This window comes from Magnolia sinica, chromosome 3, assembly GCF_029962835.1.
Source record: "Magnolia sinica isolate HGM2019 chromosome 3, MsV1, whole genome shotgun sequence".
NCBI classification, from domain to species: Eukaryota; Viridiplantae; Streptophyta; class Magnoliopsida; order Magnoliales; family Magnoliaceae; genus Magnolia; species Magnolia sinica.
In genome coordinates, this window is record NC_080575.1 from 96,229,729 (window position 1) to 96,256,259 (window position 26,531).

A 26,531-nucleotide genomic window follows, 5' to 3' on the forward strand; every position below is an offset into this window, starting at 1 on the left:
GCGTCGAGTGTCGATTACCAGATGGTCGCGCTTTCCACTGTGTCGTGGTCGGTTGGACGGGGGTGTGGCCTTACCTGCCCGAGAGGAGGGGGCAAAGCTAGGCTGAGTCTGACCAGCTCGAAGAATGGGTCCGCTATTGATGAGTCGAGCCCGATATTGGCAAGTGGATAGTGAGGTCTCTTTCACTCACCTTATTGCGCGCGATGGGGCGGCAATCTGGTTGGAGTGTACTAGACCCCGATGATATTTCAGAGTTGAGCTGTATTGATATGTGAACTTAGATGAGGATTCGCATGCTTGAGTTGCATTTCGCACCGCATGGCCTTGGTATGGCCGACATCATCCATGCCTCGCATCGCATAGCCTTGGTACGGCTCATGGAATTCATGGATTGATCAGCATATTCCGCATTACTCTGATACTGCATAATTACTACCTTGCGCACACACTTTCACCGCCCTCTAAGCTTTCCATAAGCTTATGCACGACTGTTGCGTGCAGGTGGTGTTGGCTCGGAGCAGCACTGAGGCAGGAGCGCTTAGCAGATCATTTTGGAGTTTTTGTTTATCATCATTGTATTTCCTTTTATGCTCATTGTACTTGTGAAGTTTTTCATTATAGTGGAAATGTGATGGAGTTTTTGGTTGTTGTTTGTGGGTTATGCTTTTGGTTATGCTTATTACGAATCAAACTGATGTTGAAAATCCTCCTCGTAACATCCCAGGATCAGAACTTGGCAAATGGGCACTGGGAGCTAAGAATGGGGTTCTACGGAGGCTGCCGGCGCCGGATTCGATGATTGAGAATTTTGTGAGCCCGGTTTCTGAGTTTGGGGTGTGACAATATGTAAGTTATCATGTACATACTATATTAGCAATCATAAATCATTAACTTGAGCAGTAGCATTGATAAATCGCAATCTAAGCACTTATGGTCTGCACCTTTGCAATAATTCGCCCGATTCAAACACTTCTAGGATTACGAATTTGGAGAAAATGATTCTTATATCAATTTAGAAGCAATTAGGTAAAATTCATGCAATTAAATCTAGAAAAGCCTAAGTTGGGAAGCAGAATTTGTTTCTTACCTCCCAATCACGAGTGAGGTAGATTCGGCGAAGGAAAATGATCGGGGATAGGGTTTTGATTGGAGGAAACTGATGAAGAGAAGTACCCAAACTTCTCCACTCTTACTCTTACTCTTCTTCGCCTCTTCTTTCTCTTTCTCTCCTTTGGCAAAGGTAAATTCGTATAGGGAGTTGGGGTGCCCAAATGAAGGCTTTATATAGTGCTAGAATTGGTAAAAGTGGCCAAGGGCTAGATTTTCATTATACTATCCCTGTGAGAGAGTGTTTCTAACCTCTAGGGCTCATTATGGGGTGTATATGTCGATATAAACCGTAGGATAGTTAGCCCTAATGATGATCTATATATGGATATGATCGGCTCACCATTTGGATGTGTCAATCGAGGGGTATGATCAGAAGTGTGTTCGATGGTCACCGATGGTTGATCGGGGCTACGACTATACGGATATGTGTGAGAAAATATCTTTAGTCAATACCCCGACTTTGGTCATGAATCGATAGTCCGAAAGCTACAACTTTATGAAAGAACAAAGTGGCTAGTTTCAATAAGTTTCAAATTTTCATATAAGGTATTTGCACAACTCAAGTACTCGCCTTGTGAGTCCAAGTTGAGTGATTTGAGACGCGATCTTGACTCAATGTCTCATGATAGACGTCATGCCCACTAAGATGAATGTATTTCTATAGCATCAGGTTTAGTGACTCACTAACGAGTGATTTAGAGCTCGTTTAGATAATCAGGGTATTTCTGTAATGAATTAGGTAATGAGATTTGTTGTGTGAAATGATTAAGGTCTAGATTAGCTAAGTTTATAGTGTAACCTATTCGCAACTAGTGAAAATAACGATTCGATTATAATAACTCTAAACCATCGGTTCTTAGGCTAAAAGGATACTGGGTCAATTTGGTCTGTTAATTAAGATCCGACCCCTAGTTGTCTTGATTTTAGGTGGGTCTTTATTTAGTTGCGGTTGCCTCGATTAGTCAGTGATATGTCAGCCAGATGTGAGCCCCATGTGAGCAAATCATGTGGCTAAGCTCGATGTTTAAGTGATCAGTTGGATTCGTTGGCTTCCTACGGTTGATTAATAAGATTTGTGTAGTTTTTTATTGGTACTAATCGCGTATAGGCTAACATTGAGTGTTAATGGTCAGTAACTGACAATACAAATTAATTATAATGAAAAATTTTAAGGATTTTTGAAAATCTAAAATAACGAAAATCCAGGATGTTACAAAAATCCACTTCAAATGTATTGTAATAAAAGCAGAAAGCTTTTAGGTCAAGAGACCTTTCAACTCTACTATAGCAGATGCAGATCTAGGTACCAAGTGCCAAGATGCGCCTAAGTAGCCCTCCTGCCCACGTGCACGCTCGGTGCTTTGCACCTCTCACCTGATTACGTGAGCTCATAGCTCAATGGAAGACAAGGTGCATTTCAAGTTATGACTATCTGCAAACTTAATTAGTTAGTAGATTGGGAGGTCATGGTTGGTCTATCTAAGCCATTAATCTGATCATTCCCCCTGAATCTCTCAAATTGAAGGATCCTAACCATTGAATCTTTTGGTCTTTTTTGGTCTTTTCTCTATTGAATATGGTTTGTTTGTGCATTTCTTTTTAACCATATATTTTCATGCCAACAATAGAAAGGTTAGGGATTCAACCCATGGCTTAGTGGTAAATAGAGTATGTTTCAACAAAGAGGTCATGGGGTTGAGTGCCCAAATAGAATATGCGTGTGAGTGTAAAAAATTAAAAATTAAAAAGCAAGAGTTAATCAATTGAGAGGATATTCTAGAAACGATTTATTTATGATGGCTTGGATGAACCAACCATGTCCCACATTTACAATCCGAAGTAGAAAGTTCGCTGCAACAACTCCACCTCTTAAAATAGACACACATAAAATATATAGAGTTATAAGACGCATTTAGCAATCCAAACTTCTTATTAGTTTAGATGTGTTGATCATCAAATATTTTTCATTTGAACCATATCCATCACATCTCCACCATTGATTATTTAGCTAATCAAATTAGTATAATGTTTTGGTTTATATAATAAATCTAATTATGAAAATTATTTGATTAGTTTAGTTTGAATTATGAATGTGCATCAACCCTTAACTCCTGTTAGAGTATCTAAGATCTCTTTGATACGAGAATATGGTTGTTTTCTCCAAAGAGCTTTGTTAAGCCCACACATGTGAACAAGGCAATTCATGTACACACCACCACGTGTGATAATGTGACTAGAAGGATGCTTATCCAAGGCGTCCATCAAGTGGGTTTCAACACACGGATGTTCTCCCAAAAAATAGATCTAGCCTATTCATCATGTAGTCTAAGATGTTAGAAACTCAATGACTCAAACCTACTCATTCGATCTCAAGTCAAGCTGTGACGCACCCAAGTTGAGGGTGAATATATCTGATTGGGGGACATCGGGGGTGACCCATCTGGGTGATTAGTGGTGTTAAATCAATGCAGGTATCACCGAGTCGAATTTAACTCGGATGAGTCACATAACCCGTCTGTATCTTAGAACCATGTGAGAGATAGTTGGATCGGTGAGAAAACTTCCACCTAAGTTTTTTTTTTTTTCTAACTATTCATTTGTTTAGTAAACCAAAGCCCACCCAACAAGGGGACCGACCTGATTCTTAGACATTAGCATGTGTGTATATATATGTTGTGCACCTTTGAGGAATGATTGGGATCTCTCATGCAAATGTCATGCTAGGCATATGTTTGTGAGCACATGAGTTGCCTTATACATGCGTACGTATGAATTAGTTAGCAAAGTTCTTAGCGAAAAGCACAAGGATTCACCTCCAAATTACCTCATGTCCTTGTATTTAGTTTTAAACCCTTCCTAAATACTTCAAGAATCCATAGTCTGCTTATATGCATGTGAAAAGCTAATTGTGTGAAAAAAAAAAAAAATTTAAAAATAAAATTCCTCTAGTTACTCTTACAAGGCACGTCAGTACTTTATGTACATCATATCTAGCTTCCCTTTAAATACAGGAGGAGCATGATACATGCACCACATGTGGAGAGAGGAAAGGAGAGAAACAACCAGGAGAGACAAGAAAAAAAAAAAAGGAGAGAGAAATGGAGAGAAAAAGTGAGGCTACATGCATGTGCATATACATGCAGAGAGAGAGAGAGAGAGAGAGAGAGAGAGAGAGAGAGAGAGAGAGAGAGAGAGAGAGAGAGAGAGAGAGAGAGAGAGGTTCGGTGGTGAATGGTCCATACCAACTTTTTCCTATCTTGTGGCCCACTTTAGATTTAGATTTCTATCATTTATGTCTAATGTCCTAACATAAGCTGGCACAATAAATGTACATAGTTATATTAACCATGCATCATGGTGGGCCCCACCAAAGTTGAGTTGCACTTACTCCTAATACATGCCATGAGTGTGGGCCGCATTTAAAAGAAAGGGGTGCGGGCTATTTGCAAGGAGTTTTTAAAATTACATAAAGACTCTCTCTTTCGATAAAAATCTTCTCATTTCTTGTAGTTACCAGGTGAAATTACCCTCACTCTTTGCTTTTTGCAAGTAAAATATAAGCTGTCCAAATACTTTTTGTAAGTAAAATTTAAATCATGCATGGGAGAAATACAAGTCCATTTTTTAAAGTTCCCAAAACACTCGTAGTGTTATTTAAAATGTAGTCCCATGTCTTCAAAATATTCAAAGTTCTCCACCATTGGAAAACCAGTTGGACAGTTAAAGTAGCCTAACGCTACTCACATTATACATGGTACAAGATTATATTCCAACAATAACTCGAGGTTTCGTGTGTTTTTGACTTACATTTATGTATAAAGATTATAAACGATTCTATTGTGCTTTAGGACGTTCGTGGTGAGCATGTAAAACAATGGAGTTCAAAAGAGTAATTTAGACCATTAGATAAATGCCCAAGTGATGTGATGAAGCCATCAACATGGGCAATGGATTAATTCCTTTTAGCCAACTAATTTTATTCACATGTGACCCACCTAATGAAGGGGATGCCTCGCCAGTGATCATGGCACATATAGGCTATCAGATTATTGGTTCCATCTCGCTCTAGGATTCAGATCCTACATGACGAGCAGCCACAACACTTCACTTACCAGCTTTGAAGCTAACGGCGCGCCCCACATTTCTCCTGTTCATGCATACCTCTAAACTTGACACATGGGCCGTGGCCCATGCAACAAACATTCAAGCCATGTATTAGGTGGGCCATATAGTGCAAATCACCGTGCCATTTTTCTAGTGGGACCACATTAGGTGGACTACATGTGCATGAAAATGATTGCTAGGGCCCATGCTCAATATTTAATGCACATGTTGAGGTGATGGAGCAAACACAATCAAACTCACGGATGTTTCGTAATAGGAAAGGTCCTCTCTCTTTCTCTCTCTCTTCCTATTCCTCAAATGCATGAAGCCTCGTTTGAGCAATGTTTTTTCTATGAGGTGTATTGTCTATAAAAGGTGAAATATAATAAGAGAATTGTTCATTTATCTTTTGTGATTCCTCGAAAGAGATTCATTACGTAGTAGACTAGTGAGAAAGAGGCATTAGTTTTGTATTTTCTCAATTTCTCGTGCTTTGGCAGACACAAGCACACTATTGAATCACATAATTTTATTTTATTTTTATCTCTAATCTCTTATTTTTCTCTTTAATTTTTGAATTTTAGCGGGACTCTTTTCATCTATAGTTTTTCTTAGATTCATGTGCGGTGTTTTTTTTTACACAGGGAAGGGTGTGATGAGAAAGATCATTGTCTAACTCAAGTGTACAAAACCCTGAATTCACGAGGAAAAAAAAAAAAGTTCAAAATTTTATTAATCAATAATGCTCAAATGACATCACTTATAAAGGGAGAGAAAAAACCCTAATTAAGAGCCAAAAAAACCCTAATTAAGAGCCCTAATTTGATTAAATTGGGACTTATACGAAATAGTAAATTTTACTAAAATTAGAAATTCATGATCTAATCGTGTCATATGGTTACTGGCAGAAAGCAATTCCTAAGAAGACCACATGTACTAAAACTCTCAAATGAAGGAGATACACCCAACTTGAAATTTACTAAATTTTTTTTATTTTTTTTCTAAAAAATGTGATTTTGGAAGGCAGCATTTTCTCACAAAACGGAGCAATGCAGCCTACTTATGATCGGTTGACCCTGGATAACCCGATCTAGTCAAAATTCATAAGTCAAGTGTCCAGTAATGATACCCGGATCAAAAGTTATGGCTGATTCACTGTTCGCACTTCCAACGACAATTTTTCCCTATTCAAAATGATTTTTTTTCAATTCGGACACGGCCTAGTGCTTGGCTATGTCATGTCCTATGTAGGATTGAGCCCAGGTATGGCAAGCTATGTCTGCTCAGGTTCCAGCTTCTTTTGGTCCGGTTGTGTCAAGGATAGATATGTGGCCACTTCATCAGTTTTTCTACCAAGAAAAAAAAAAAAAAAAACATTTGTGAACTGCATAGTAAGTATACAGCCAGATTAGTGGGCCCATCACGGAAGCCGTTGAGAATGGCCCCCCAGACAGCCCACATGTCCAGTTGGCATGACCTTGCAAGGTGTTTGCTACTTTGCTGAAGATGATCATTATGTACTAAATAATCCATGGACACAAGCGAGTGGCTTCTTTTTTATATCTGGACCCATTAATGAAACGGACCAGACCGGCTTTCCATGTTCTAAGCTGTTCAAGTGGTGGCCCCATCGTGGGATGGGTTGTGCCTTAACATCTCCCCTATCAAATGATCCTGGTCGTTTGATTGGTAACTTGCAAATGTACAATAAGAGCCAATGGTCGATATATAACAAGATCCCAATCATATAGTTAGGCTCATTCAATAGGGAATTCCAAGGTTCTTTCATGGGCCCACCAAAATATGACATGGAGGGCATGGAGCCGGCTAAAATTAAGACTGATCAGCTTAATCCTTATTTCATGAGACCTATGCAAATGGACTGCTTGAAATCTAGGCCGAGTGTCTGGTGTCTGGCCCAGCCCTGGCTCGATCAGCCAGTCAAATCATGAAATGGGGACATGGGTCATATTTCGATGGTCCAAGTTATTCATATAATGAGGTTTGTCAAAGACGAGTACACCAGGCTTAAAATTATTTAATTGAACTTACTTTAAGCCTTTGAACATTTGACTATTTTCCTACAGACCAGCCCTGCTAGCCTAGGGCTGGAGCCACGACCAGGTCCTTTTCAACGTGATTAGGGCCAGGGCCAGCGGCCTGGTCCTGTCCGCCCGGTCCAATCTCTCGTAAGGATTACATGATCCCATATGCTAAGTAATACTTAGGGGTTGTTTGGCACCATAAAGTAAACGGGGGTTTCAAATCCACTGGTAAGGGGGGTTTCAAATCCAAAGGTAAGACCTTAGATTACATCTGAAATCATTCCCATAGTTGCATGTATAACATGTGTGTCATTAGACTGTTAATCTATTAGACACATGGCCCACTAATGATATCCTAAAATAATTATATTATCAATCGCATCACTATAAATACTTTAATATGATGATCAGCACTGTCCAAACGTTGTTCATGTAAATCAATAGTTAAAAATCATTGGTCAGCCGCTCGGACGTGATCTTGTGCTTATGGCCCATTCAAGACTTGGAATTTATCATTTTTTTTGGCAAGTATATATTTCAGCAGGCTTATTACAACCATTGTGTCAAAAATTACACAAGTTCACTAATTAGATATATTAAAGTTGATTTAGTAATTAAATTCAAACCTTTAGCTACTATTGAATTAAAGTTGATACTCAATCTAGGGTGCCGCACACAACACGAGGATTTCGGGGATGGGGTTTCAAAACCACGCTCCCAAACAGGCCCACATGGTTCATTCATCTACACCATCTATTTGATGAGTCTTCTCATCTTGTCATTTCCTAATCCATTCTACCGAGAAGTGAGAAGGTATTGTGCAAAATTCCACCTGTCACTTATATGGTTCTCAACCGATCCAAACCGTTGGTCAAATGGAACCCACCATGGATTGTCCAAGATCAAAATATCACTTTGGACAACCATAACTATTAAACTCGTGGCCAGTAAATAGACGGTTAAAATGGGAAATGCCACAACGGTCCCCACTGGATCAACTGAAAAGAGGCCAAATAGGATGTTTATGATGTTTCAGTCTAGGATATTTTGGATTTACACTGGTTACGATCAGACAACCGCCTAGATCACTGAAACATGGACCCCACTTGTACAAACTGATATCCGATTAATTATCCTGTGGATACTATGCATATCTTCTTGATTGGACCCGATAATGGCCAAGCATGCAAGCCAGATGCCCACAAGATGAGTAGGGGGGACAACCGCTTCATTTTTCTGTCAGGGCATGTCCACAGCGGTTCCCATCTGATGAATGGCTGAGATCTTGCCATGTGTGCCAAGAAGGTCCTATAATATGTTGTACCACAACCATGTCTTGGTGATCGAAACCTTTTCTTTGGTGGGCCCCACCATACATGAAGGGTTACTTCAAAGTAGAGCTGGGCACAGACGACTCGACTCAACTCGTCGGACTCGTTTAGGCCTGACTTGACTCAATCCGAATCAAATGAGTGAGTCAATTTGAACCGAGTAGGCTTTGCCCATTCCGAACTCAAACCGAGTCAAGTTTGAGTTACCTAGTAACTCGATTCAACTCAACCTGAAACTTGATCCAGTCATACTTGACTCGGATTTGAGTGTGTGTGTGTATATATATCCTAATTTCTAAGTATCTCTAACCTTAACCGTTGCACTTGATCCCAATTCCAAGCCGATCACAAACTCTTTCTCTCCCTCCCTCATCCTCCTCCTCTTCCAAGCTTGGCAACCACACACCACCATCCCCCCTCCCCTCATCGTCCTCTTTCTCTCCTCTCCGCTCCTTCCCGCTCTCCTCTTCCAAGCTCAGCAGCCACCCACCACCACCACCATCCTCCCCCCTCGCTTTCGCTAGCTCTCTCCCCAATCCCTCCCTGGCCCCTCATCTCTGATCCGATTCGGTGCCAACTCGACCTAACTTGATACTTTTGACCGAGTCGGACTCAATCCGAATTAGTTCAGGCCAGACCTAGACTCAGATCTAGTTGGGAATAGTGGACTCGGTACCATTTTAGGTTGAGTTTAGGTCAGGCATACTTCGAAACCACACTCAAATCCATAACTCAGCTGGCAGACTAAGTGGAGATACCTCGTTTCAACACTTGAGGTCCCTAGCAGGGGGTGGCTAACATAAAGTGTGTGTACTGACATGGTTGTATATTAACAAACTAACCCAAAAATAATTTTTTTTTTAAAAAGGCCTATTTCAAAACCCGAGTCAGCCCAAACTCGGTCACGACTAGACTCCCACCTCTACTTCAAAGTCATCCGTACAGGAAGACTCCTCCACATCAATGGTGTGAACGTAATGGATGGAACAAGTAGAAATAAATCAATGGTTCACAGTTTTCGGATGATACTACGATAATCCAACGATCAAAAGATTGGGATTTTCCAACCTGAAATTCCTGTGGACCAGGTGGAAGATTTCAAATCAATGGTATGGATTTCCCAACCATGGGGCCCATGCCTCTGGAATCTTCTGCCCGAGCAAACTAGACATTTGCCGATGTGGATGGGGTCATTTGATACTCTGTCAGCATATGAAGCTCGATACTCAGGCACTTAGAAATTGTATACGTGGCACACGCAAACTCAACTAAATCGTCTAAATGGTGGAACCCACTGTCTTAAGTCAACAGCCGTAGAATCAGATTGGTTGAGCAATCAAGAGACGTGTTTGTTGAAATGGGACCACTGGCTGCTCATTTTTAACCGTACAATAAATGTTCGCCAAAACAATAGTAAGATAGTCAAATAAGCATTCCTTGGAGTTTGGTAAGTAATTTCTAATTGGCTGCGCATCATCCATCACACACTCCCAGAGTATCAAAGCTTTTTGCATATTAAAATCGCTGATTACTCGCACGTGTAAACAAGTCACACGTGATCGGACCAGATCGTGCTGTGTAGATTAAATGCATATGAAATCACCCAAATATGACCATGAGGTGGCCTACACGTGTACAAAGAATTCAAACCAGTTGTCACTTTCTCTTAAAAAAGTTCATTTATTTTGTTACAAGTATAGCCCATCTGATGATCATGTGGATGTGGTCTTTTAGATATGGAATTTACCTTGTGGGGATCTCTTAATGAGTGGACTGGATCTTACACACGTATGCCTCTCTTACACGTGTGAGGCCAGTGCATTTACAAAATTTAAATGTAACTCCATCGAATTCACTCATAATTTCTCAAAACAAGACGGGCCATCTGATTCGTTACCATCAAATGGGGGAGCCGATCAGGTGAGGCCCACCTCCGATTAGGTGCGGCCCCGTCCTCACCCAACAGGCCCTGATCGTGGGGCCCACCTTGATGTATATGTGGTATATCTACGCCGTCCATCCGTTTTGCCTGCTCATTTTAGGGTACGAACCCAAAAATGAAGCAGATACATATCTCAAGTGGACCACGCCACAGGAAACAGTGGTCAATGAGCACTCACCATTAAAACAAATATCATCCAAAACTTTTTGTGGCCCACAAGAAGTTTCTAATTGTCAATCACCAAACAGTGGTCCACCTGAGATTTAGATCTACTTCATTTTTGGTCTCATGTCCTAAAATGATCTGGAAAAACAGATGGTCTGGATATACTATAAATACATAAGTTGGGCCCCACATTCACGACCGTACCGGACCGCACCTATTCTGATCCCTTTAAATGGACGGCGAAACAAAAATCCGACCAATGCCCACAACCTAAAAGGGAAAAGCCCATTATTTGGACGGCTACTATTACTCAGCGTGTACTTTTCTTCAAATACCGTGTGCCATCCACAGTAGCAGCAACAGATGGACGGTTAGGATTCACTAAACCAAGACCAGCCCATGACAACCAACCCAGGGCAGGAGCTTTGAGTGGCCACCGTGATGTACTGGTTTTATCCACACCATTCATCCATTTTTCCGCTTCATTGTATAAGATAGAACCAAAATTTAGACAGATCCAGGTCCACAGGAAGCAGTGGTGATAATGATTCTCACCGTTGAGCCCACCGTGATGTTTATTTGCCATCCAACCTATTCATAAAATTACATAGTCCTGGATTAAGAGAAAAAACAAATATCAGCTCCATCTAACACTTCCGTGGCCCCCAAAAAGTTTTCAACGGTAAGAGTTTAATCCCCATTATGTAGTCCACATATTTCTTGGATCTGCCTCATTTTTTGTTTATATCCTAAAATGATATGAAAAAAATGGATGGACGGTGGAGATAAGACCCATACATCACAGTGGCCACTCAAAGCTCCCGCCCGTTCCCAGCTGGAGACGGGCGGTGGTAGGAGTAGGACGCAATCCCCGTCCCAGATTTTCTTACCACTGAGCTGCACCTCAGCCACAAAATCCCAACACCCATATCCCATTCCACGTGGACCCACCCACAGATTACGTGCTTACACGTGGCCCAGTAAAATCAAAGTAAGGCGCCCAACAGCCAATAAGAATCTCCCTTTGGATTCGCCTATCAGCCACATCTCCTCTGCTTATACTCACCCCAACCACCTCCCACTCTCACTAACCTTCCCTCCTTCACAGGCGCGTAATAGCAACAGAGAGAGAAGACAGAGATGGCGTCGAGCGCGTTGCGGAGCTGCGGAGTGGCGTCGGTCGTCCCTTCTCTCCTTTCATCGTCGAAGTCCCAATTCACCAACGCGATCGCTCTCCCGAATTCTTTCTCCAATGCCTCATCTCGGTGGGCCATGTCAGCTGAATGGATGCCAGGCCAGCCACGACCGCCTTATCTCGACGGTTCAGCTCCTGGGTAATGGAAATAACAGTAGGATTTTGCATAATTCAGTATGGGACGATGAACCCATGTTCTGATTTTTGTTTTTCTATTTCTTTCATCTGTCTTCAGTGACTTCGGGTTCGATCCTCTTCGCCTCGGCGAGGTCCCGGAGAACCTGGAGAGATTCAAGGAGTCTGAACTCATTCACTGCCGATGGGCAATGCTTGCTGTTGTAAGTTCCTTCTATCTGTCCATCTATGCATTTTTCGGTGTATGCTTGGCAGCTTGAGCTCGTCTGTTTATTTACAGGCATGAAATTCGGGTCTAAAATTCAGGACCAGGCCCACCCACAAGCCCAAGATTGGATTGAGGATCCAGACGAGTTAGAGACTCGTCCGAGTCGACTCGGACCCAAACGAGTCAGGATGAGTCGCCAGGTCTGAAAACCATGGTTTGAGACCCAGACCTTGGTGGGTTTGGGGTGAAGCCTTCGGGCCTTATGGTCTTGAGTATATGAAGCTGTTGTGGGAATTTCACTATTGGGAATTTGAACAGCGTATTCCATTTGAGAATTTCTAACAAAACAGATGACAGAATCTTAATTTTTCGAGTCCCCTCACTATGATTTACTCGATGCACGTGGTTAGCAGGTGATTAACTATAGTCTCCGGAGACACCCTGTCATTATATTAAAAAAAAAAAAGTTGTAGTTTTTCTTCTACCTGTTTAAAATCAATGGCTGCGATGGAAGACCATTGTTGCATATGAATTACCAAGTGGTAGTCATACCTGTTTGAAATCAAGGGCTAGAAATTATACCAGTTCCCTTTTGGGCCAGCTTTTAAACCTTTCATGAAGAGTTCTATCAGTAGTCACACTCTTTTCTTTTTTTTTCAAGGCAACGATTTTATCAAATACTTGTAAGAAGGTGTATGTGTATGCATGTACGTATCAATCCATGCGTATTAATTTGTCTGAAAGAATGAGAGATGTGTTGATGGTGGTGTACTTTGCAGCCAGGGATCTTGGTGCCAGAGGCATTGGGCTTGGGCAACTGGGTGAAGGCACAAGAGTGGGCTGCAATACCAGGCGGGCAGGCAACCTACCTAGGCAACCCAGTCCCGTGGGGCACCCTCCCAACCATCCTTGTCATCGAATTTATCTCCATTGCCTTTGTGGAGCACCAGCGTAGCATGGAGAAAGACACTGAGAAGAAGAAGTACCCAGGCGGGGCCTTCGACCCCTTGGGATACTCCAAGGATCCCGAAAAGTTCAAGGAATACAAGATCAAGGAGATCAAAAATGGTTTTTACTCTCTACTTGATCCTTATCAGAATACTGTAAATCTCACAAGCTCAGTTTGCTCACCCAATTAATGTTTGGTTGTTTGTTTTTTTTTTTTTTTTTCAGGCCGGCTTGCCTTGTTGGCCTTTGTGGGATTCTGCGTCCAGCAATCGGCTTATCCCGGAACGGGCCCACTGGAAAATCTGGCGACCCACTTGGCCGATCCGTGGCACAACAACATCGGCGATGTTCTGATCCCAAGATCCATTTCGCCTTGATGAGTATCTGAATTTTAGCCAAATGCCACTGTAAACTCCATGTATTCATCCGTATGAAGTAAGAATTGCATCTCTCAGCTGTGTAAGTTTGTATCAGATCTCCTAAATCCCTCTTTCCCCAAATACAAAGCAGCATGGAAAACTTCCTTACATTTCTCATAATGGTAAAGCCGTAAAATTTTCCTGTTCTCACTTACAAAAGTCCAAGTAGGATTGAGAGCGTAGCAAGCATCCATCGATGTTGAACATGAGGAAATGTGGCAAAAGATACATCTGTTAAAAAAAAAAAATAGAAGTTTCAATTGAATCAACTATCAATTTTTCAAAAACTGACAGTGAAAAGCATGTTCTTAAGTTATAAACTTCCATAAACTTCTAAAATAGAAGTTTCAATCAAATCAACTATGAATTTTTCTAAAACTGACAGTCCAAGTATGATTCCACACCTTTCTCATGAGTTGCGGCTAGACTATGGGAGACTCTTCAAAAGTTTTTGTGATTTGTAGAAGCTCAATTGGAATGAATTGAAATAATTCAACAAAAACATAAAGGAAGTGACAATGGAAGTGGGTTCATTTTAATTCATGAAGATGACCAAGCCACTAATTGAAATTCAATGCATTTCAAATTGGAGTTTAAATAATCTGAGCTGCTAGTAGGTGTCCCCTCATTATGCTTAGTACTTGCATTGTTTCCACTTCATTGAATCCATTATTTCAATTCAAATCAATTGAGCATCCAAAGGAAGTCTTAAATCAATTGAGCATCTAAAAGCCCAGTCCAATTTTTGGAAATCTGACACAGAGAAACCCACTAAGATTTTCTATCTTTAATCCAACTTCACATTATATTTGAATAACTGATTCTGTGTTTTCAATGATAAAAATCATGGTTGTTTTATTTTGTAATTTCATATCTTTAGTACTGGATGTTCTCAATGCCACCACATTCATCATTCTAAAAGAAAGAAGGGAAACACCTGCATACCTGGAACTGTATTTAGTGTGGATGGAGTGGCTTGAACCTTTTTGACATTGAGTTCTTGTATGGTTTGAGAAATGGAAGCTGATACCCCAAGGTATGCCCTTGTGAGCTGTTTCACTACAGATAATCCCTGAGTGCTGCACAAAAATCACATCATTTAAATGTATAATACCTAAGCCACAAGTCACTTAGAGAAGAAAATGCTCCTTGCAATTTTTTGCTGCATAATGAAATGTTAGCTTTACTAAAGAAAAAGAAGAAGAAGAAATAGATTAAAAGAAAAGACAAAGAACCCTACTAATGTTCAAAGAGACTATTCCAAAGACGTAACGAATCATAAATAAGAATCTATAGCATGGACGGTTCCAATCATGAACCTTATTTTCCATGCAGACCATAATTTTATGTTTATATCATGTATGACAGTCATATCTCATTTGGATACCATAAAGTCAGGTTTGGATTGATTCAGTTGCTTGAGGCCTCAAACCAAGCCAAAGCCAACCAGGTTTGAGTTGAAGATTTTCAAGTCAAGCCCAACCCAACCTCACCCAAACTTTGCGTTGGACCAATCAAGTTAGGGTTTACCCAACCCAAGTTGCATCCCTATCTATAGCAGGGCCTACGTTTTGGATGGTCCAGATTGGCGTCCATGTGCAGTCTTGAGCCTAGAGTTACCATCTCAATGAAATTCATTCAACCCAACAATCATTGATTTGGTATCATTACTTGTGATTTTTCTTTCAGAAGATCAAAGGTGATGGTGTTTTTTGGTCGACAAACTGGATCAGATCCACTACACGGTGTGACTTTGTACACACATTCGATTAAGCTATGTGCTTGATTCCCATCAAAGATGCTTTCGACTGTAGTTGTTTACCTCTGATAGTTTGTACATGCCAAAGAAATAGCATTCTATGTATGGAAATGTTTAAATGAGCAACTTGGCAGTTTCTGAATATGGATTAGCTTACTGAGGTGCAGGACCCTGTGCATGTGGGCCCATGGTTCGATGATCTGGACTGCTGATCTGATTGGCCCACCATGTATGAGGGATGGCTCAATAACCTCCCATGTTGGAATATCCTAATGTTTGATCTTTCTCCTACAAATAGACAGTTGAGACATAAAAAATAACAATACAGCACTTATCCATAGTACAAATATACTGAAGATGGAAGCGTTAAGATCTCTTCCAACCGGGAGAAATTGGGGCATCCATCATCAAAGTTGAGGCCCTCCAGATCGATGATTTAGACTCCTGATCACAAACCTAGGCCCACATGCATGCGATCATGTCCCCCAGCAAACCCCACAGTTGCTGAGGCCTAGCACCCTACAACTTCTCTTAAATCAATGCATCTTGGATTATCAGAACACTATTCCAAGAGAAACCACCTGCTCTTTCCGCACTAATATAAAAATTGGGCAGAATGCAAGACAATTTTTTTCTAAAACTATATGCTCTTTCTGTACTAACGCAAAGCCAAAGTGAAAACGGAAAATCCTTACTCAACATAGACTGAAGAATTACCTTGAACTAAGTACGTGACTGTTGGCATTTTTCCCAGTGTAAAGAGCACTGGCCCAGGTTGCATTGAGCAATGTCTGCAGCACTACGGACAGCTTTCTACTTGAGATAGAATTGCGTGCCATTATTACATTTGCAGGAACAGTTCCCAATCTGATAACAAAGAAACAATACTCTCAGATAGCAATATAGAAAATTCTGAAAGCCATAGAAGAGGGCTAGGTGCAGTTGCCTGTCTAGCAAAATCCCATCAATTCATGTGATGGTGGGTCAATCCCCCATGTGTCAGGTGTTGGCCATACATGGGATATGATTAATAATCACGACTGACCAGGTTTTTTTTTTTTTCCTTCAGTCATGTGACTGCACTTAGAAGTCATTTATCTACAAGGTCGAGATTTATCTAGAGCTCAATTAAAATGAAAATGAAGAAACTAAAGAAATAATTATACAAAAGACCTGTTTAAAGACTTACATTCTTAGTAGTTTGCTATTTGTTGAGTTAGGAAGTTTCTTCGAAAGAATGGGCGTTGGATAAGTTAGCAGCTGTTGTGTCAGTCCCTGTCCATGCTCCATGGACATCGAAAGTGTAACTTTAGTATGTTTATTCCTTACTATGGTTCATCATTTAAATTAGCTAGTGTTTGGATGTAATGCCGAATAGTGGTTAGCAGGACTTCCAAGCCTACAAAGTGCAATTTGCATTTGTGTTGGCATAGTAAGCAGGACTTCCAAGCCTACAAAGTGCAATTTGCATTTGTGTTGGCATAGTAAACAGAATCCGCATAACCAGGTTTCCATTTTTCTGCTTGTTCTTGTGGAAGTTGCAAATAAGGTATGTACAGGAAGGTCCCAAAATTACCTCACTTGTGTTTTCATGCTAATGGGTCCTGTTGGCATTGGGAGTGAGGAAGTTCCAAATGTACTCCTTTGAGTCATCAGTTCCTTCTTGCAACTCTGTATACTTCTTAGTTCAACAAAGAGCATCATTCACACCCATCCATTAATTGCAACCCAAACTCTCTTCATACTCTAAAACTTCTCTTGATAAAATGAACTTGCAACAAGAAAAAAAAAAAAAACACTAAAATAATGTAAATGATGTGAATCATCGATATGTGGATGAACTCTTAGAAGAAGTATATTTTCAGACTCCAGGTAGGTAATTGCTTTCAACTAGTTTCTTTTAATTCCAAAATTTATCTTTTAAAGCTGAGCTTTTAAAAAATTTGATGTCTTTGAAATGACCAGATGTACGGACTGGGCATTTGCAGGGGTCTAATAAATCAGGGACTTCGCCAATTTTGGCTCTATTCACTTTTACATAGTATAAGATTGTAGAGAATTCTAGAGAATGGTAGAAGCATGTAGAGTAGTGTGGAGATATCTAGAAGTTCTTAGAGTTCTCTAGTAGATTTCTGTAGAAAGGGTTGTGTAGAATAATCTATAGAAGTTCTAGAGTGTTCTTGGCCATTGGATGATCTCCATACAGCTTTGTCATAGCCATTCGTGTAAACTAGCTAGAGGTTCCTGACCCTATAGGAGGGTGCCTCATCTGTAACCAACCTTAGAAACCTCAGTAGTTGTAAGCTCTTGAGTTCTCTAGTGCAACACAAGTCACCTCTCCTACAACTCTATTTGGATGGTAGGCTGACCCATTTACATAAGGGTTGCAACACAATAATGTCTCTGTGCGGTTACTATCTGAGAGTTTATTTGGGCAGAACACATCCATATGCCACCAAAAGCGGGAACACCCAACGTATGCTAACTACTGAGTTCGACCACAGCTAAATTTAATTAACTTGCTGAAATAATACCATAGAAATATTAAGCTAGTTTAAAAGACTTGAAAGTTTCTAGCATCCAGTAATCAGAACTTACATGCAGGACCCAGGATAACCGTTGATTTCTCTGCAACCCCCTTGTGGACATAGATACCTTCAAAACGATAAGCAAAAAATTATAAAAGAATGAAAAATCATTATTGATTTTCTTTCTTGTGTTAGAAACTGACAATAGAAAAGGAAAAACCCAAACAGATTTCAAATTATATAGGAAATGGATCCGAACACCTACATGAATTCTTTTATCGCTTTTATCGACCATGTCTTATTATATGGGCCTTCCATAGAGTAAAGCAATGGAGTGTCTTCCTTGACGAATGCAATATCTCCCAACTCTTCAACCAGGCACCGGAACGCCCCCGAATGACCATAGTACAAAGTTGAGGAACACGAACCATTCTCATTTCCACACCCACCACATTCCCCCATTCCTTCAAATTCTGATGGAGCACAGACTGCCGAGAAGAAATCAGAAACAATCTCATAGTCTTTCGATTGATTGGACTCAGCAAACTGTTTGAGATGGTTGACAGGATAATTCCATCCCGTTGCTGTTGAGTAACCTCCATGGCAAGACCTGCGTCCCTTGAAATCCTTCAAGCTGATTTCTCCATTCTCTTCACAAGCTTTCCGGTTGACAACAGCGACAGAGTTATAGTTCTCAGCATGGTTGCAGTAAACCTCATTTGCAATTGCTTTCATGGAGTAATTCAAAAACGCAATGTATGCTAGTCCTGCATCCAAGTTTATTAAATCTGCTTCCCCATTCTTTATTGAATTCAAACATGCTTCAGTTGTTTGCTGCTGAACACTACACGGAGAGTGCAAGAAAGGAAAAAGGGAAAGAAATCAAGATCTCTTTCACATGTTTGTGTGTTCAACTGAATCCATTCACAATAATTCAATTCAGTAAAGATTAAATGACCATAGTGTGGCTAACCCTTCTCCATAGTTAATGACCGACTAGCCAGCAAATGAAATTATTAGCATTTCGAGAACTGCAATTGACTAGCGATGGCACAGAACCATAAATATTTTACAGATAATCATGACAAAAGAAAAGCTTGATTATGCCAAAGGTAAAAAACAGAGAAAAGTGTTGTAACTGCCTGCAAGTGCATGAGTTCATATACAAGTTCACATGGAATCTTTTGGTCCAAACATGATCAGTCCAACAAGATGAAGAAATTTGAGCACATCAGAGTACTGAAATTACACAGAGTATGAGCCGCTACAACAGCCATTTATAGGTCCCTTCTAGCCCGTTTTCATGTGACTTCCACATAAATTTAAAATGACGACTGGGTCCTCAGTACAAGCTACTGAAATGGTCATTTTTAGATCTGTTCTAACCCATTATCAAGCAAAACTTGCCTAAATTCTAAAATCAGAACTGGGTTATTAGTGACGGAAAAATGGGATTTGGGGCCTAAAATCACACAGTGCAGAGAAGAATGCATTTATCAATACACAACTACACAGCAGGACTCATTTGTTACCAGAAAACAAAATAATGAACCAACCCATTTTAGAGAGGTAAGCTCGAATACTTCCTGAAGTATTGCAATACGTTACTTCTTATCTTCCAATGATCCAAACCATTCATATGATGAGTGTCACCTTGTATGGTGGAAAATAAATGAGTAAAAGGTCTCGATTGGATTATTTCAACCCTTTGATAATTTGACTCTTTTGTTTTGAATATGAATGATCACCATAACCATTGTAAACCGTTGTATAATCAAATGGTTGAAATATTCAATCCAAGAGCCTTTTCTTGGGCATCCCCATCAAATAAACTGTTCGGGCCATTGAAAGAAAAAAAAAACCCAAATCCAACAGCTAGAAACCCAACTCATCTTATTGCAATACATTGGGATGCATTCAAGCAAACCTCTCTCAAATATGGCGAGATCGATTATTCAGAATAGGATTGTACAGAATTGTCCCACCGAGAAAAGTGATCAACTGCCAGGTAAAATTACGAAGAACAGTGAGAATATTATCAATGAATTGTCACTGTACTACAGCCACCCAAGTGAATTCAAGCAGTGAAATTCACATCTCCAACAATGAGAGTATCTGATTTCAACACACTGTCAAGACTCGAGTCAAAGGAAATAATCACCAGAGCCTCAGACTCAAGGGAATTGAAGTCACCCATATCAGAACTCCGCATCGGTCATGAAAAGAGAGAGAGAGAGAGAGAGAGAGAGAGAGAGAGAGAGAGAGAGAGAGCAAATACAGCAGACAGTGAAGCAATAGAGTCAACACGCCGAGTCAGGATCTGACTCTAAGAGCTACTTTCTACCAAGAGTAGTCCAATTTTCTTCATCCCCATTCAACCCATCTTGGCGTGTTGAATCTGAATTGTTCACCAATCATTTTCAAACAATTCCAACAAGTACAACAAAAACAACACGGGCCCAGGTGACTCACTGAGTCGACTCGCCGAGTCAAGCAACCTTACCATTTCCAAACATAACCGGCGGTCGGCTTGAGAAGGCTGATGTAATTCTGGCAATCCACGAACTCGTCCCTCACCACACACCATCTAACAGTCTCTGAATCCTCTTCCAGTGGTGGTTGTGGAGGTGGAGCCGTCTGAGGAGTTTTGCCTGTGGCTTCTCCTTCTACTCCTTCCGGCGCTGAAGCGGGCGATCTCTGGACTTCCGGAAGTGGGTTTTCCTCCCAGTGTGGTGATGGTGCGGCGGAGCGGGACAAGACCGGAGCTGGAGAAGAAAACAGAGCAGGAGCGGAAACCGGCACGACATCTGCTCCTGTAACGGGTGCAGGAGCTGGCCCAAGATCTGTAAAACAGAAAAACTATAGATATTGGAAGTAGGAAATTGAATAGTGTTGAGAAAATCCATATGGGTTTTTAAAATTCTACTGCACGGATTTGGATTACACGTACCTTGGATCGTGGAATGGAAGAGAGAGATGAATGAGAGGAGGAAGAGGAGAGAGAAAGCCGTTACGATCTGCATCTGGGAAAATGTGAGAGAAATGAAAGGAAGACGAGTTTTCACTTCTCTCTCGGACTGGAAACCTCTACAAAACCTGTTTTACGCTATGCTTGAAGCACCCAATCTCTATGGGGCCCATCATGTTAAATATGTAAGATCTACTCCGTTTATCAGGTTCCATTCTACGTTACAGGAATGATTTTAAAGAAAATCATATTTATCAAAATCTCAGGTGGGCCACACTACAGGAAACAGTGGGGATGAAATGCCAACCTTGCCTGTGGGGACACCATGTTATGGATATTTCATCAAACCCGTTAATCAGGTTTAAAACATCAGGATGAAGTGACTACATAAAAATTAGAAAGGTTAAAAACTCAAACCAGCCACACCGCTTAAACTTACAGGTTTTAGGAGAAATTTTACATTGTTCCCATTGGTGTAGTTTATGGGAATATTTATTTCTCTGATATTTTTTATTTGAATTTTAAATAATGTTTTTCACCTGATGGACGGAGTCGATTTACATATATAATATTGTGGGACCCACAGATCTTGTGTGTCTTACGCGCTGCGTAAAGCAACTGTTGTAAATGATTCCAGTGCCTCTCTCCTTCTCTCCCTGCGTCCGTTAGAGGGAGAAGTATAGCTTTCAAATGAAATGAACTATATGATGCGTGGCGATCATTTTTGGATAATATACACGTGTTCTCGATTCTAATAGTTGGGGTCTATTTTTAATTAATCCAGACCGTTGGATTGTCTTACGTATATGATATTTGATGGATAGTTAGATCAGTGGTCTTGATTACTGAGCAATGGCAACCACTCGACAGAAATGAAAACCCGAGTATGCTGTGCAACGACTCGGGTGGAGGACCTGTCATTCTCAAATGATTATTATGAGTAGGGTATTTTTAAAGTTTCAGTGGATACTGTCTCAGGTACCATGAGATGATCGCATCTTGGTTCGTCGCAAATGAATTTTCCATCTGATGGGATCTACGATGATCGGAGACGGTAGAGAAGTCCGACTGGCAAATCCTGGATTTTCGATATCAAACCTTGAGATCAACGGTGAAAAGTGAAAGGCAAAAGCCATCCCATTAAAGCTATTTTAAATCACGCCATCCCTACAATAGGATAGGTCTCGATTTCATGAAATGCATATGAGGAATGGAAGTGGATTGAGTCTTCTGTAGGCCCTATCGTAATGTATGGGTTTTATCAACGCCTTTCATCCATTTTTCCAGATCATTTTAGGATATGATCCCAAAACTGAGGTAGAACCAAGACTCAAGTGGACCACACAGTGGGAATTGAACACCGACCGTTAAAAACTTCTTGGGGACCACAGATATTTTGGATCAAGCTGACATATGTGTTTTCCCTTCATTCAAGTTGGTATGACCTTATTAACAAGTTGGATGGCAAATAGACATGACGGTGGACCCTAGGAAGGTTTCAACGGTGGGCATCGCTATCACTATCGCCGTTACTTCCTGTGGTGTGGTAAACTTGAGCGTTAGATCTGCCTCATTTTTTGTTTTACATCCTAAAGAGATCTGGAAAAATGGATGGACGGCCTGGATAAAACAAAAAAAAAAAATCACATTGGGCTCCACAGAGTCCCTGCCTGGACTGAATCAATCCAGGCGGGGTTGGACGCAACCCGCATCCACAAGTAATGCTTCGTGCGTAACTCAGCGTAAGGCTATCGATGGACCATCCGAGGCCCATTACCCAAATCCATCAGGCCCATTAGGCTGCATTCATCGTGAATCACTGCCCCTTGGACTTACGTTAAATTCCATTTGAAGCCCGTCCGAGATAAAGCCCAGATGGAGGCCCATTTGGGAGTTATATGGCCCAGATTCCATAGACGGGTCTGGTCGTAATTCAGGCCGTCCTTGTCAAGGGCAGAATGAAGACAAGGGTGAGATGGGATGAACCAATACGGGCTCATCGCAACGAACCAAAGCGTTCTCAACAAAAGGAAGAGGTATATGATAGCAAAGGTGCTCCTTCCCGAGTGCGACTTGGCTGCTACCCCTGAACCAGCGATGTGGGTACGACCCTAACCTTAGGGTCCACGTAAAGGTATTCATTATATATCCACTCCGTCCATCGATTTTTTCATCTTATTTAAGTGCATGGTCCCAAAAATGAAAGAGATTTAACTTTAAGATGGATCACACCACAGGAAAGCGTGTTTATTGACCATTAAAAACATTTTGTGAGCCATAAACATTTTGGATCAATCTTATATTTATTTTTTTTCCTTTCGTTCAGATTTTTTTGACTTTATCAACAGGTTGGATGGTCAAAAATAATTACGTTGGACCGTAGGAAGTTTTTAATGATGGCAATTCAATGACCACTGTTTCATCTGGTGTGGTCTACCTGAAATTTTTTTTATTTTTAATTTTTGGTAATATGCATTAAAATAATCTTTAAAAACTAATGTACGGTGTGGATAAACAATTAATACATTGAGGTGGGCCCTACGGTCAGGGTCGCACCCAAGAGGCTAAACATGCACACCCTCCTTATTGATAGATAGACCCTATCTTTATTAATTTTGGCACGCAGAAGTAGAAGAAAAGGGTGCATCTATCAACCAAGGCAGGTGTAGATGTCAACGAGGAGTTGTAAAAAAAAATATTTCCTTCAGCACACGCCGAGGTGCCGTTTGTCCCCATTGACCAGATCTTGGTTTTAGAGAAGCATTGATAACTCATTCACTTAGATGTTGTACACGTGTCGCACGGTTAATTCAAATCAAACCGTTCACATCCGAGGATCCGCTTTAGATGGGTTAGAAACTGAAAATGTCAGTGAAAAGATGCAGTAACTGGCGGATTGGGATTGACGGTTCACACTAAAAATAAAGAACAGCACTGGTTCAATCAGTTTTTTAAAATTTTCGAATTAATTTTATTTTGGGGTTACCCCTATTTATAGTGGGCCACTTTTCGTATGGTTGAATTTTATTTAATTGAATTTCACATGTACAATTTCTGTGTGAATGTGTATGAAACTACCATAATCTCCAGAGTATCAAAAGGCTAACTATATCCAGACTCGGATTTCCTGCATTCGCAGGAAGTTCCTACACTGGGAGCCTATGTGGGGTCCACCGTGATTTTTTCAAGAAATCCACCCCATTCATCCATTTTTTGAGATCATTTTAGGTGATTACACAAAAATATCAGGATCGATACTCAAGTGGGCCGAAAACATGAGGATTGAACGTCCACAGTTGAAATATTCGTGGGGCCACAGAAGTTTTGAATCAGGTAATATTTGATTTTTCAGTTCATCAGGAATGATGTTATGAACGGTATTGATGGGATGTAAACATCACTGTAGACCCCAGGGAGGTTTCAACGGTAGGAATTTACCTACCCACCTTTTCCTTTCGTGCGGCTCACTTGAGCCTTGGATCCTTCTAAAATTTGATCTCATGTCCTAAAATGATCTCAAAAAACGGATGGACGGGGTGGATTTCTTAAAAACATCACTGTGAGCCCCACGTAGGTTTCCAGTGCAGGAACTTCCTGCGGAAGGCTTTTGTAGGAAATCTGCGTACGCCCTATCCTAAGGCGCAGGTAGACTCGCATCCTGTCGCTTAAAGCTGTTCCACTTCTTCGAGTGCCTGAAAACAACGGTGGTTGTCATCCAGATCTGATTCTAGATCCTACGGCTCCTAGCTGGTGCCTCCCATTTCAACGGCTTGGATACCGCGAATGGAGATCTCAGCAGATCAGATGGCCGTTTGGCTGCCTGAACGAGTATGGATCCTAGAAGGCCAGATATGGTGGGATGGCAACCTGATGCCATCCATATTTTTCGTAGACGTATGTCCCACCTGATGAGCGGACCATTCCAGGGCATATTCGAGGTGGTCCCTGGCTGATGTAAACGGCTGGAATCCCGCACAGGTGTGCCACATTGTCACGTTTTACCCGACTCTTCAATCTACTTCCACTTCTCCAGGCAATTATTACACGCGTGCAATGGCTGAGCCGTGCTGGGAGTGGGCCCTTTTATAAGATGGGCCTGAATTTAGGCCCATACCAGCCCACAACAGTTAAAATATTCCTCATCCTAGAGGGATCGAAAGTGGGCTCCACGTTATGGACAACCTTGGTCCCATGGATTGGACGATCTACATCAAAGGTGGCTCTACACGATGGACCGCATACATCGAAGATGGGGCTCACACAATGGACAGCCCACATCAAAGGTTGGCTCCACATAATTGTGGTGGACATTGAAGGTGGGCCCTACATGATGGACAATGGTCGGCTCTAATAAAGAATGGCCCACATCAAAGTTGGACATTGCATGATTCACTTTAAAGTTGGGCCTTGCATGATGGATGGTCTACATCGAAAGTGGGACCGCATGATGGACAATCCATATTAAATGTTTGATATGATGGACCGCCTACATCCAAGGTGGGCCTGGCATGATGGATAGATCACACCAAAGGTATGTCCTACGCAATGCTCCACATGATGAACGGGTGGCCTTGAAGATAGGGCTAATACAGACTCAACACAATGAATATTAAAAGTTGGCTCCACATGATGGAAGGTGGATATTAAAAGTGAACCCCACGTGATGTGGCACCACATCAAAAGGTGGGTCCGAATTATGGAAAATCCATATCCACGTGATGTTGAAAATGTAATTTATATAAGCTACAGTTTTGGTTTACCAAACATACACACGTGGAATGAGCAGAAATTAAGTTCAGCTGAGCAGATCGATGCATAAGAGTTTGGCCCTTTTTTCTTCTTTTTTTTAGATAAGCGAAAATCTTTTAAAGGTGGGCACTACGTGGACAATCAACATTAGAGGTGGGCCCCACATGATGGGTGACCCACATCAAAGTGGATCCCACGTAATAGACAGTCGATCTCCTAATGATGAATGACCCACGCCTAAGGTGGGCCCCGTATATTGGATGACCCGCTTTAAAGTTGAGACTTTCATGTTGGACTGTCCACATTAGTGGACCCCATACAATGGATAATCCACATTTAATGTCTGATATGATGGACGGTCCACATTAAAAGTAGGCCTTATATGATGGATAGACCACATCGATGGTGGGCCTTGCAAGGTGGATGGTCCAAATTAAAGGTAGGCTCCACCCAATGGAAGGTTCACATTCAAGATAAGGCCAAGGTAGGCCTATCATCATGAATGGTCCACCTTGGTTTTCCTAAGCACTCAATCATCACCTGGATGATTTTCCTCAAAAGGATAAGGACCAAATTCTTCACTTAATAAGGAATGTCGAAAGTGCTGGATATGTAAGTAGCGGTGTTTGTTAACGCCGAAGGAAAACTCTCCATCATCTTATGCATCTTTTTCAGTGAATGAGGTCTAACTTAATCGTGAATTTAGAAGGTGCTCAGAAAAGCTTTTAAAAAAATAAAAAAATAAAAAAATAAAAAATCTTATTGCCCGGATTTTCTTGTTTACGTGATAAACAACCTAACTTTTAACGTATGATACTATTTTGGGCCCACCATGATTTATGTGTTACATCCACACTGTCCGTCAATTTTTTTATATCGTTATAAAGCATGATCGCAAAAATATATGCACATCAAAAGTTCAAGT

At 41.1% G+C, this 26,531-nt stretch overlaps 2 protein-coding genes across 2 annotated transcripts; one reads left to right on the plus strand and one right to left on the minus strand.

Annotated features, from left to right (window-relative positions):
- The first annotated feature begins 11,782 nt into the window (after positions 1 to 11,782).
- Positions 11,783 to 13,633, plus strand: LOC131240320 (chlorophyll a-b binding protein 6, chloroplastic). Its single transcript, XM_058238448.1, has 4 exons — positions 11,783 to 12,031; positions 12,128 to 12,230; positions 13,015 to 13,303; positions 13,409 to 13,633. Exons 1-4 carry the CDS (start codon positions 11,838 to 11,840, stop codon positions 13,558 to 13,560), a joined length of 738 nt encoding a protein of 245 aa, XP_058094431.1. The 5' UTR covers positions 11,783 to 11,837; the 3' UTR covers positions 13,561 to 13,633.
- LOC131240319 (uncharacterized) lies at positions 13,375 to 20,992 on the minus strand. Its single transcript, XM_058238447.1, has 7 exons — positions 20,840 to 20,992; positions 20,393 to 20,732; positions 18,155 to 18,733; positions 17,960 to 18,016; positions 16,079 to 16,228; positions 14,548 to 14,681; positions 13,375 to 13,833 (listed from the first exon to the last, which is right to left on the minus strand). Exons 1-7 carry the CDS (start codon positions 20,910 to 20,912, stop codon positions 13,754 to 13,756), a joined length of 1,413 nt encoding a protein of 470 aa, XP_058094430.1. The 5' UTR covers positions 20,913 to 20,992; the 3' UTR covers positions 13,375 to 13,753.
- Positions 20,993 to 26,531: the final 5,539 nt, after the last annotated feature.

Coding starts and splice junctions, on each gene's coding strand:
- LOC131240320 (XM_058238448.1), top strand. CDS start 11,838: ATGGCGTCGAGCGCGTTGCGGAGCTGCGGAGTGGCGTCGGTCGTCCCT. Junction 12,231..13,014: donor GATGGGCAATGCTTGCTGTT/GTAAGTTCCTTC, acceptor TGTACTTTGCAG/CCAGGGATCTTGGTGCCAGA. Junction 13,304..13,408: donor GATCAAGGAGATCAAAAATG/GTTTTTACTCTC, acceptor TTTTTTTTTCAG/GCCGGCTTGCCTTGTTGGCC.
- LOC131240319 (XM_058238447.1), bottom strand. CDS start 20,912: ATGCAGATCGTAACGGCTTTCTCTCTCCTCTTCCTCCTCTCATTCATC. Junction 20,733..20,839: donor CTTCCATTCCACGATCCAAG/GTACGTGTAATC, acceptor TCTGTTTTACAG/ATCTTGGGCCAGCTCCTGCA. Junction 18,734..20,392: donor GCCGGTTATGTTTGGAAATG/GTAAGGTTGCTT, acceptor CTCTCCGTGTAG/TGTTCAGCAGCAAACAACTG.